General features: G+C 49.1%; 1 protein-coding gene across 1 annotated transcript in view; it reads right to left on the reverse strand.

The window, feature by feature from the left end:
• The window catches only part of DNHD1 (dynein heavy chain domain 1), a 110239-nt gene that overhangs the window by 21781 nt on the left and 74784 nt on the right, over positions 1-13674 (reverse strand). The window contains exons 26-28 of the mRNA XM_044283985.1: positions 3967-4116; positions 3691-3873; positions 1188-1619 (exon numbers count right to left, since the gene is read on the reverse strand). Coding sequence (XP_044139920.1) covers positions 1188-1619; positions 3691-3873; positions 3967-4116 — 765 coding nt within the window. The remainder of the gene's footprint in view (positions 1-1187; positions 1620-3690; positions 3874-3966; positions 4117-13674) is intronic.

The following is a 13674-nucleotide window of genomic DNA, read 5'->3' on the forward strand; positions in this document are numbered from 1 at the left end:
AGAGAGCACAGGACACAGGAGGTAAGTACCTGTACACTGTGCTATGTACCTGCAGGGTCCACCCTACACCATAACATGTAGGTGACCAGACTCCTGAGCCTCCTGTGCTGGACCTAACATGTAGAGAGCACAGGACACAGGAGGTAAGTACCCGCACCCAGAGGCCACCTTCATGGTTCTCCTTCATCAGCTCATGGATAGGGACCTTGCTATGGACATCTACCATCAATCCATCATTATACCACCCCACATCTACAGCCATTTCATCACTGTGGGCACAACCAAGCAGAAATGGCGGTGTTCTGTGTGTCCACCATCATGGTTTTACACTAGCAGAACCCCGGTCACATCATCCTCTGGATTGTTCACCTCCAGTGGTATTTTGGGATCCTGTAGTCAGACATTAAGAGGACATAGAGGGGCAAAGGTTTAACAGTAATATCAGGAAGTATTCCTTTACTGAGAGTGTAGTGGATGCAGGGAATAGCCTTCCTGCAGAAGTGGTAGCTGCAAATACAGTGGAGGAGGTTAAGCATGCATGGGATAGGCATAAGGCCATCCTTCATATAAGATAGGAAGAAGAGTACGCTAGACCTTAGGTAGAGCGTGTGGACCACAGAGGGCGCACGAAACAACCGGTCAAAGACAATATTTTGGTTTCAGCAGTATTCCATTTATTCGTAAGAGTCTTACGAATAAATTGAATACTGCTGAAACCAAAATATTGTCTTTGACCGGTTGTTTCGTGCGCCCTCTGTGGTCCACACGCTCTACCTAAGGTCTAGCGTACTCTTCTTCATACAGTTACCCAAGTGGCAGGGTGGCTCCTGCCCAAGGCGATCGGACGAATCTAGGCTGCACCAACCGTCATTTATCTACACTCGTTCTCCATTGCAGTTGCATCCAATTGATGCAACCACAATAGGTGAGCAAACCATTTCTTTCATTAGAAATCTGATTTGCTGAATTTACTTACCCTATGAGCGCCTTCTCTATCCTATTGGCCATTATCTGTCATATAAGATAGGGCCGGGGCTATCCATAGTATTCAGTATATTGGGCAGACTAGATGGGCCACATGGTTCTTATCTGCCGACACATTCTAGGTTTCTATTACAAAATGCAGTTATCTTTGGGACTGTCCCTGGGTGGACCTGACCTTCTCCCAGTATACACCCTCTGGTTACCTCCAAAGCTGAACTCCAAGTATTCAGATGGGGCTGTGCTCGGCTCTCACACTCTTGGGCCGCGGCACGCTTGCTCCTCAGCTGTTGTAGATCCTCCTGTAGATCTTTTTCTGTGTCTTGGGCTTTCTGTAGATTGTGGGAGCTTTGAGCTTTCAGCATCATCAGCTTTTCCTGCAGCAGCTTCTGGTCTGCGATCCTCGTAGCCGCCTGCAGGTCTTCTGCTTCCACCTCGGACAGTATCGCCCTCCCCTTCTCTAGGGTACGGAGAATGCTGCAGTAGCGCTGAAGACCCACGAGCCACTGACAGAGGGACGCTGCTGCTGCGCTCACCAGCCTCACAAGCCGGACATTAAATTCTGCGCTGTTCACTGCTCTCGTCAGGGCAGCAAAAACTCCATCGGCCATCCTGTGCCCATCGTAAAACTGCAAATCCTGAGGAAGGAAAATTCACATGACTGGCTAAAGACTATGATGTCCAGGCAAAACCTACTGTCAGGCCATACATGGCCCAGAGACTCTCAGAGTGTTCTTGTCTATAGCAGAGACCTACAGTCAGACCACACCTGGCCCAGAGACTCTCGGAGTCTTCTTGTCTACAGTACAGACCTACAGTCAGACCACACCTGGCCCAGAGACTCTCAGAGTGTTCTTGTCTACAGTACAGACCTACAGTCAGACCACACCTGGCCCAGAGACTCTCAGAGTGTTCTTGTCTACAGTAAAGACCTACAGTCAGACCACACCTGGCCCAGAGACTCTCGGAGTCTTCTTGTCTACAGTACAGACCTACAGTCAGACCACACCTGGCTCAGAGACTTCTTGTCTACAGTAAAGACCTACAGTCAGACCACACCTGGCCCAGAGACTCTCGGAGTCTTCTTGTCTACAGTACAGACCTACAGTCAGACCACACCTGGCTCAGAGTCTTCTTGTCTACAGTAAAGACCTACAGTCAGACCACACCTGGCCCAGAGACTCTCAGAGTGTTCTTGTCTATAGCAGAGACCTACAGTCAGACCACACCTGGCCCAGAGACTCTCTGAGTCTTCTTGTCTACAGTACAGACCTACAGTCAGACCACACCTGGCCCAGAGACTCTCAGAGTGTTCTTGTCTACAGTACAGACCTACAGTCAGACCACACCTGGCCCAGAGACTCTCAGAGTGTTCTTGTCTACAGTAAAGACCTACAGTCAGACCACACCTGGCCCAGAGACTCTCAGAGTGTTCTTGTCTATAGCAGAGACCTACAGTCAGACCACACCTGGCCCAGAGACTCTCGGAGTCTTCTTGTCTACAGTACAGACCTACAGTCAGACCACACCTGGCTCAGAGACTTCTTGTCTACAGTAGAAACCTACAGTCAAATCATAAACCCCCAGAGATATCAGACTGTTTCTGTCTACAGTAGAGACCTACAGTCAGACCTTACATCCCCAGAGACATCAGACTGTTCCTATCTACAGTAGAGACCTACAACAAGACCATACATGGCCCAGAGACCCTTAGAGTGTTCTTGTCTACAGTAGAGACCTATAGTAAGACCACACATGGCCCAGAGACCTTACGAGTGTTCTTGTCTACAGTAGAGACCTAGAGTCAGACCTTACATCCTTAGAGACACTCAGCTGTTCCTGTCTACAGTAGAGACCCACAGACAGTCCTTACAATCCGACACCATCAGAGTGTTCTTGTCTACAGCAGAGACTGACAGTCAGACCACACCTGGCCCAGAGACTCTCGGAGTGTTCTTGTCTACAGTAGAGACCTACAGTCAAATCATAAACCCCCAGAGACATCAGACTGTTCCTGTCTACAGTAGAGACCTACAACAAGATCATACATGGCCCAGAGACCCTTAGAGTGTTCTTGTCTACAGTAGAGACCTATAGTAAGACCACACATGGCCCAGAGACCTTACGAGTGTTCTTGTCTACAGTAGAGACCTAGAGTCAGACCTTACATCCTTAGAGACACTCAGCTGTTCCTGTCTACAGTAGAGACCCACAGACAGTCCTTACAATCCGACACCATCAGAGTGTTCTTGTCTACAGCAGAGACTGACAGTCAGACCACACCTGGCCCAGAGACTCTCAGAGTGTTCTTGTCTACAGTAGAGACCTACAGTCAAATCATAAACCCCCAGAGACATCAGACTGTTCCTGTCTACAGTAGAGACCTACAACAAGACCATACATGGCCCAGAGACCTTACGAGTGTTCGTCTACAGTAGAGACCTACAGTCAGCCCTTACATCCTTAGAGACACACGACTGTTCCTGTCTACAGCAGAGACCCACAGACAGTCCTTACAACCCGACACCATCAGAGTTTTCTTGTCTACAGTAAGACCATACATGGCCCAGAGACCCTCAGTGTTCCTGTCTATAGTAGAGACCTACAGTCAGTCCTTACATCCCAAAGACATCAGATTGTTTCGGTCTACAGTCGAGACCTACAGTCAGACCTTGCAACCCCAGATGTAACATCAGACCGTTAGATGACCTGATAAAAGTTGTCTTGTCCAATGAGAAGTTTGGCATTTTCCCATCCTGATTCTTTTCCAAACACAGTACAGAGGACATCTGTGACCATGATGACAGGGGGCGGGGGGGCACGGTAGCTTCTGATCTCCTCCACATCCAATATTTTCAGTTCTTTCTGGACAGCAGCCCACTGGAGCCGAGCCTGGGGTGACACACAACGGTAGCAATCCGCTGAAATTTTGGGGTACACTAAGATGTAATGTGGGGGTACACTATGACACAGGCTGCCTCTCACCTGTTGCAGGTCATTTTGCCTCTGACTCTGCAGTCTGGTCAGTGTGGCCCTCACTCTCTCTTTGGTCCTTTCCAGCGCCTCACACTCTGCCTTGACTCGTCCCTCTTCTTCCCTGATCTCCTCCAGTTCTTTGCTCCAGTGCTTCTTCTCCTGTCAGAAAAATAAGAAATCTTATGTAATTAAAGGGGTTCTCTGGGCTCTACATATCGATGACCAACCCTCACTACAGTCTTCAATATCAGCTCAACACCTGACACGCCCACCGATCAGCCGGTGCCGGAAATAACAGTGGACGGAGCTGGAAGCAGAAGCCCACTGTGTAATACTGAGCGACAGACCCTTGAATGGCAGCTGTGCTGCAGCAACCACGTGTATACGTGTGCACTTATAATACCGCGTGTGTATACACAGTGGAGTCCCATTATACTGAGCTGCAGCTGATCTACAGACTAACCACTGTGTGCAGCATGGACAGCAGCTAGACGGGCTAGGGGGGATTCCAGAAGATCCTAATGAAGTGCGTCCCACAGCTGCTAGAGGTGGGGATCCATAGAGAGAATACGACCATCAAGGCCGTCCCACAGCAGCTGGAGGGGGCATGGTGGAGGATCTATAGAGCAAACTCAACCATCGAGGCGGTCCCACAGCAGCTGGAGGGGGCATGGCGGAGGATCTATAGAGCGAACACAACCATCGAGGTGGTCCCACAGCTACTGGAGGGAGTGGGAGAGGATCCATAGAGCAGTCCTCTCCCATTGTATTGTCTCAATGAAAGATCCCATCCACCCCATGGGAGACCATCGGCATATATGGGTGTACATGATCTACAAGGATGGATTCATACTCAAATCGGTGTAAAGTGCCCACATGGATGAATGGCTCAGAGAAAGCCAGGAAGACCTTCCCCAGACCATAACGCTGCCACCACCAGCTTGTGTTCTTCCAGCAATGGTTGCAGGGTGCTTGTCCTCTGATCTTTTGCGCCTGACATGCCAACGTCCATTTGTTCCATGAAGCAGTAAACGTGACTCATCGGAGAAGACCGTTTACCAATCAGTGGAGGTCCATTTCCAATACTGACGCAAAAACTGAAGCTTTGTTATCGGCGGTGCAGAGACCGTCTGTCTGTTCCAGCGCGCCATACGCAGTAGGGTTCTCTGAACTGTTGTGTCACACGCAGGTCTGGTGAGCTGCTCCACAGTAGGCCGTCAGTCCACCCTTGCATAGCCGATGTACACCTGTCACCTCATTAGCACATGGTCTCCGCAGTTTCCATGTCACTTATTCACAATGTCGCCATTTGTCCGCTCATCATACACTTTCACCACAGCGGCACATGAACAGTTCACACTGCGCAGCGTCAGAAATACCGCCACAAAGGGTCCGAAAAGCCGATAATCAGCCTTTCCCCATTTCTCGATAAATCACTCCTTTTACCCATGACAGCAACGAGGGATATGTGTGCAGACAGCCTATCACACCCCTTATATACCACCGAGGGATATGTGTGCAGACAGCCTATCACACCTTATATACCCACCGAGGGATATGTGTGCAGACAGCCTATCACACCCCGCATATACCACCGAGGGATATGTGTGCAGACAGCCTATCACACACCTTATATACCACGAGGGATATGTGTGCAGACAGCCTATCACACCCCGCATATACCACCGAGGGATATGTGTGCAGACAGCCTATCACACCCCGTATATACCACCGAGGGATATGTGTGCAGACAGCCTATCACACCCCGTATATACCACCGAGGGATATGTGTGCAGACAGCCTATCACACCCCGTATATACCACCGAGGGATATGTGTGCAGACAGCCTATCACACCCCGCATATACCACCGAGGGATATGTGTGCAGACAGCCTATCACACCCCGCATATACCACCGAGGGATATGTGTGCAGACAGCCTATCACACCCCGCATATACCACCGAGAGATATGTGTGCAGACAGCCTATCACACCCCGTATATACCACCGAGGGATATGTGTGCAGACAGCCTATCACACCCCGTATATACCACCGAGGGATATGTGTGCAGACAGCCTATCACACCCCGTATATACCACCGAAGGATATGTGTGCAGACAGCCTATCACACCCCATATATACCACCAAGGGATATGTGTGCAGACAGCCTATCACACCCCGTATATACCACCGAGGGATATGTGTGCAGACAGCCTATCACACCCCGTATATACCACCGAGGGATATGTGTGCAGACAGCCTATCACACCCCATATATACCACCGAGGGATATGTGTGCAGACAGCCTATCACACCTCGTATATACCACCGAGGGATATGTGTGCAGACAGCCTATCACACCTTATATACCCACCAAGAGATATGTGTGCAGACAGCCTATCACACCCCATATATACCACCGAGGGATATGTGTGCAGACAGCCTATCACACCTTATATACCCACCAAGAAATATGTGTGCAGACAGCCTATCACACCTTATATACCCACCGAGGCATATGTGTGCAGACAGCCTATCACACCCCGTATATACCACCGAAGGATATGCGTGCAGACAGCCTATCACACCTTATATACCCACCAAGAGATATGTGTGCAGACAGCCTATCACACCCCATATATACCACCGAGGGATTTGTGTGCAGACAGCCTATCACACCTCATATACCCACGAGAGATATGTGTGCAGACAGCCTATCACACCCCGTATATACCACCGAAGGATATGTGTGCAGACAGCCTATCACACCCCATATATACCACCAAGGGATATGTGTGCAGACAGCCTATCACACCCCGTATATACCACCGAGGGATATGTGTGCAGACAGCCTATCACACCCCGTATATACCACCGAGGGATATGTGTGCAGACAGCCTATCACACCCCATATATACCACCGAGGGATATGTGTGCAGACAGCCTATCACACCTCGTATATACCACCGAGGGATATGTGTGCAGACAGCCTATCACACCTTATATACCCACCAAGAAATATGTGTGCAGACAGCCTATCACACCTTATATACCCACCGAGGCATATGTGTGCAGACAGCCTATCACACCCCGTATATACCACCGAAGGATATGCGTGCAGACAGCCTATCACACCTTATATACCCACCAAGAGATATGTGTGCAGACAGCCTATCACACCTTATATACCCACCGAGGGATATGTGTGCAGACAGCCCATCACATCTTATATATCTAATGAGGGATAGGTGTTTGCAGCCAGCCTATCACACCTTATATACCACCGAGGGATATGTGTGCAGACAGCCTATCACACCTTATATACCCACCAAGAAATATGTGTGCAGACAGCCTATCACACCTTATATACCCACCGAGGCATATGTGTGCAGACAGCCTATCACACCCCGTATATACCACCGAAGGATATGCGTGCAGACAGCCTATCACACCTTATATACCCACCAAGAGATATGTGTGCAGACAGCCTATCACACCCCATATATACCACCGAGGGATTTGTGTGCAGACAGCCTATCACACCTCATATACCCACGAGAGATATGTGTGCAGCCAGCCCATCACACCTTATATACCCACCGAGGGATATGTGTGCAGACAGCCTATCACACCTTATATACCCACCGAGGGATATGTGTGCAGACAGCCCATCACATCTTATATATCTAATGAGGGATAGGTGTTTGCAGCCAGCCTATCACACCCCGTATATACCACCGAGGGATATGTGTGCAGACAGCCTATCACACCCCGTATATACCACCGAAGGATATGTGTGCAGACAGCCTATCACACCCCATATATACCACCAAGGGATATGTGTGCAGACAGCCTATCACACCCCGTATATACCACCGAGGGATATGTGTGCAGACAGCCTATCACACCCCGTATATACCACCGAGGGATATGTGTGCAGACAGCCTATCACACCCCATATATACCACCGAGGGATATGTGTGCAGACAGCCTATCACACCTCGTATATACCACCGAGGGATATGTGTGCAGACAGCCTATCACACCTTATATACCCACCAAGAGATATGTGTGCAGACAGCCTATCACACCCCATATATACCACCGAGGGATATGTGTGCAGACAGCCTATCACACCTTATATACCCACCAAGAGATATGTGTGCAGACAGCCTATCACACCTCATATACCCACCGAGGCATATGTGTGCAGACAGCCTATCACACCCCGTATATACCACCGAGGGATATGTGTGCAGACAGCCTATCACACCTTATATACCCACCAAGAGATATGTGTGCAGACAGCCTATCACACCCCATATATACCACCGAGGGATTTGTGTGCAGACAGCCTATCACACCTCATATACCCACGAGAGATATGTGTGCAGCCAGCCCATCACACCTTATATACCCACCGAGGGATATGTGTGCAGACAGCCTATCACACCTTATATACCCACCGAGGGATATGTGTGCAGACAGCCCATCACATCTTATATATCTAATGAGGGATAGGTGTTTGCAGCCAGCCTATCACACCTTATATACCCACCGAGGGATATGTGTGCAGACAGCCTATCACACCTTATATACCCACCAAAGGATATGTGTGCAGACAGCCTATCACACCTCTTATATACCACCGAGGGAAAATGTGTGCAGACAGCCTATCACACCTTGTATACCCACCGAGGGATATGTGTGCAGACAGCCTATCACACCTTATATACCCACTGAGAGATATGTGTGCAGACAGCCTATCACACCCCTTATATACCCACCGAGGGATATGTGTGCAGACAGCCTATCACACCCTACATACCCAACAAGGGATATGTGTGCAGACAACCTATCACACACCGTATATACCACCGAGGGATATGTGTGCAGACAGCCTATCACACCCCGTATATACCACCGAGGGATATGTGTGCAGACAGCCTATCACACCCCGTATATACCACTGAGGGATATGTGTGCAGACAGCCTATCACACCCCGCATATACCACCGAGGGATATGTGTGCAGACAGCCTATCACACCCCGTATATACCACCGAGGGATATGTGTGCAGACAGCCTATCACACCCCGTATATACCACCGAGGGATATGTGTGCAGACAGCCTATCACACCTTGTATACCCACCGAGGGATATGTGTGCAGACAGCCTATCACACCTTATATACCCACTGAGAGATATGTGTGCAGACAGCCTATCACACCCCTTATATACCCACCGAGGGATATGTGTGCAGACAGCCTATCACACCCCTTATATACCCACCGAGGGATATGTGTGCAGACAGCCTATCACACCCTACATACCCAACAAGGGATATGTGTGCAGACAACCTATCACACACCCTATATACCCACCGAGGGATAATTGTGCAGACAGCCTATAACACACCTCATATACCCATTGAGGTAAATGTGTGTGCAGACAGCCTATCGCACCCTATATATACACCACCGAGGGATATGTGTGCAGACAGCCTATCACACCTGTTATATACCCACTGAGGGATATGTGTGCAGACAGCCTATCACACATCTTACTGTATATACCCACCGAGGGATATGTGTGCAGACAGCCTATCACACATCTTATATACCCACCAAGGGATATGTGTGCAGACAGCCTATCACACATCTTATATACCCACCGAGGGATATGTGTGCAGACAGCCTATCACACCCCTTATATACCCACTGAGGGATATCTGTGCAGACAGCCTATCGCACCCTATATATACACCACCGAGGGATATGTGTGCAGACAGCCTATCACACCTTATATACCCACCGAGAGATATGTGTGCAGACAGCCTATCACACCTTATATACCAACCGAGAGATATGTCTGCAGACAGCCTATCACACTTTATATACCACCGAGGGATATGTGTACAGACAGCCTATAACACCTTATATACCAACCGAGGGATATGTGTGCAGACAGCCTATCACACCTTATATACCACCGAGAGATATGTGTGCAGACAGCCTATCACACCTTATATACCACCGAGGGATATGTGTGCAGACAGCCTATCACACATCTTATATACCCACCGAGGGATATGTGTGCAGACAGCCTATTACACATCTTATATACCCACCGAGGGATATGTGTGCAGACAGCCTATCACACCTTATATACCCACCGAGGGATATGTGTGCAGACAGCCTATCACACATCTTATATACCCACCGAGGAATATGTGTGCAGACAGCCTATCACACCTTATACACCCACCGAGGGATATGTGTGCAAACAGCCTATCACACCTTATATACCCACCGAGGGATATGTGTGCAGACAGCTTATCACACCCCTTATATACCCACCGAGGGATATGTGTGCAGACAGCCTATCACACCTTATATACCACCGAGGGATATGTGTGCAGACAGCCTATCACACCTTATATACCAATGAGGGATATGTGTGCAGACAGTCTATCACACCTTATATATACACACACCACTGAGGGATATGTGTGCAGACAGCCTATCACACCTTATACACCCACCGAGGAATATGTGTGCAGACAGCCTATCACACCTTATACACCCACCGAGGGATATGTGTGCAAACAGCCTATCACACCTTATATACCCACCGAGGGATATGTGTGCAGACAGCTTATCACACCCCTTATATACCCACCGAGGGATATGTGTGCAGACAGCCTATCACACATCTTATATACCCACCAAGGGATATGTGTGCAGACAGCCTATCACACATCTTATATACCCACCGAGGGATATGTGTGCAGACAGCCTATCACACCCCTTATATACCCACTGAGGGATATCTGTGCAGACAGCCTATCGCACCCTATATATACACCACCGAGGGATATGTGTGCAGACAGCTTATCACACCTTATATACCCACCGAGGGATATGTGTGCAGACAGCCTATCACACCTTATACACCCACCGAGGGATATGTGTGCAAACAGCCTATCACACCTTATATACCCACCGAGGGATATGTGTGCAGACAGCCTATCACACACCTTATATACCCACCGAGTGATATGTGTGCAGAAAGCCTATCGCACCCTATATATACACACCACTGAGGGATATGTGTGCAGACAGCCTATCACACACCTTATATACCCACCGAGGGATATGTGTGCAGACAGCCTATCACACCTTATATACCCACTGAGGGATATGTGTGCAGGCAGCCTATCACACCCCGTATATACCACCGAGGGATATGTGTGCAGACAGCCTATCACACCTTATATACCCACCGAGGGATATGTGTGCAGACAGCCTATCACACCTTATATACCCACCGAGGGATATGTGTGCAGACAGCCTATCACACCTTATATACCCACCGAGGGATGTGTGTGCAGACAGCCTATCACACCTTATATACCCACCGAGGGATATGTGTGCAGACAGCCTATCACACATCTTATATACCCACCAAGGGATATGTGTGCAGACAGCCTATCACACATCTTATATACCCACCGAGGGATATGTGTGCAGACAGCCTATCACACCCCTTATATACCCACTGAGGGATATCTGTGCAGACAGCCTATCGCACCCTATATATACACCACCGAGGGATATGTGTGCAGACAGCCTATCACACCTTATATACCCACCGAGAGATATTGTCACGGAATGTGTACAGGAAATAAGGCAAAGCAACATGTATAAACGACTCGCTGGATCCAAAAACTAAGGAACCAAGGGAGACCCCTGCAGAAGACCTGGCACTTTCCCTGGCTGCTCAGCCTATGCAAAGATCCAAATGGTGGAGGTTTGCATATCCACGAACCTTGACTATAAAGCCCTGAGCACCCTACAATAGTGAGGGGACACGACCACCGGCTCCCTACACAAGATACGGAGGGAGTCAGGGTCACCTGGGATCCAGCAAACAGAAATAAACAGATAAAGGTACACTTAGCTTTGAAGCAAACAGGAGGACAGATCGGCGTGCACACACACTCCAGGAAGTAATATAAGCCGCTCAGAAAAGCCTTCTGGAGAAGAATTTAAAGGGAAGCAATTAACACATGACAGCTGAGAGAGGCTGACGAGAGGAGGAGCTGAATACCACAACACAGAAATTCAAGGAGGTGGTTCTGAAAGGCCTCTGTCAGAGCTTCTCAGCTGTCTGGTTGTGACAGTACCCCTCCCTCTACGAGTGGACTCCGGACACTCAGAACCCACCTTCTCAGGATGGGACCTATGGAAAGCCCTGATGAGACGAGAGGCCTTAATGTCCGTCACTGGGACCCACATCCTCTCCTCAGGACCATACCCCTCCCACTGAACAAGGTACTGAAGAGAACCGCGGACAAGACGAGAATCCACAATCCTAGATACCTGAAATTCAAGATTCCCATCAACCATAATCGGAGGAGGAGGCAAAGGCGAGGGTACAATGGGTTGAACATAAGGTTTCAATAAGGACTTATGAAAAACATTATGGATCTTCCAAGTCTGAGGAAGATCAAGACGGTATGCAACAGGATTGATGACAGACAGGATTTTGTAAGGCCCAATAAACCTAGGACCCAACTTCCAGGAGGGAACCTTCAATTTGATATTCTTGGTAGACAACCACACCAGATCACCAACATTCAGGTCCGGACCAAGCACACGTCTCTTATCAGCCACACGCTTATATCTCTCACTCATGCTCTTTAGATTATCTTGAATCTTTTGCCAAATAGATGACAAAGACGAGGAGAATCTGTCCTCATCAGGTAAACCAGAAGACCCCTCTCCCGAGAAAGTCCCAAACTGTGGATGAAACCCATATGCACCAAAAAATGGTGACTTATCAGAGGACTCCTGACGACGGTTATTTAAAGCAAACTCAGCAAGGGACAAAAAAGAACACCAATCCTCTTGATTCTCCGCCACAAAACAACGCAGATATGTCTCCAGATTCTGATTGACGCGCTCTGTCTGGCCATTCGACTGCGGGTGGAAAGCAGAAGAGAATGACAACCGAACCCCCAAGCGAGAACAGAAAGCCTTCCAGAATCTGGAAACAAACTGCGTGCCCCTATCAGAGACTATGTCTGAAGGAATACCGTGCAATTTGACAATGTGATCAACAAATGCCTGCGCCAGCGTCTTAGCATTGGGCAAACCAGGAAAAGGGATGAAATGCACCATTTTGCTAAAACGGTCCACCACCACCAGAATCACAGTCTTCCCCGAGGAACGAGGCAGGTCCGTGATAAAGTCCATGGACAGATGTGTCCAAGGACGGGAAGGAATGGGTAAGGGAAGGAGAGGACCTGATGGCCGTGAATGAGGGACTTTGGCACGAGCGCAAGTCTCGCAGGCTGCCACAAAACCCTCAACCGACTTACGAAGCGCAGGCCACCAGAATCTCCGAGCGATGAGATCCAGTGTGGCTCTTACCCCCGGGTGCCCAGCAAGGACCGTATCGTGGTGTTCTTTAAAAATCTTGTGTCTTAAAGCGAGAGGCACAAACAACCTCCCAGGAGGACAAAGATCAGGAGCCTCTGACTGGGCTGCCTGCACCTCTGCCTCCAATTCAGGAAAAAGAGCAGAGACCACCACACCTTCAGCCAAAATGGGACCCGGGTCTTCAAAATTCCCGCCTCCCGGAAAACAACGTGACAGGGCATCTGCCTTCACATTCTTAACTCCAGGGCGGAACGTGACCACAAAATTAAA

This window comes from Bufo gargarizans, chromosome 3 (genome assembly GCF_014858855.1).
Source record: "Bufo gargarizans isolate SCDJY-AF-19 chromosome 3, ASM1485885v1, whole genome shotgun sequence".
Taxonomy (NCBI): domain Eukaryota; kingdom Metazoa; phylum Chordata; class Amphibia; order Anura; family Bufonidae; genus Bufo; species Bufo gargarizans.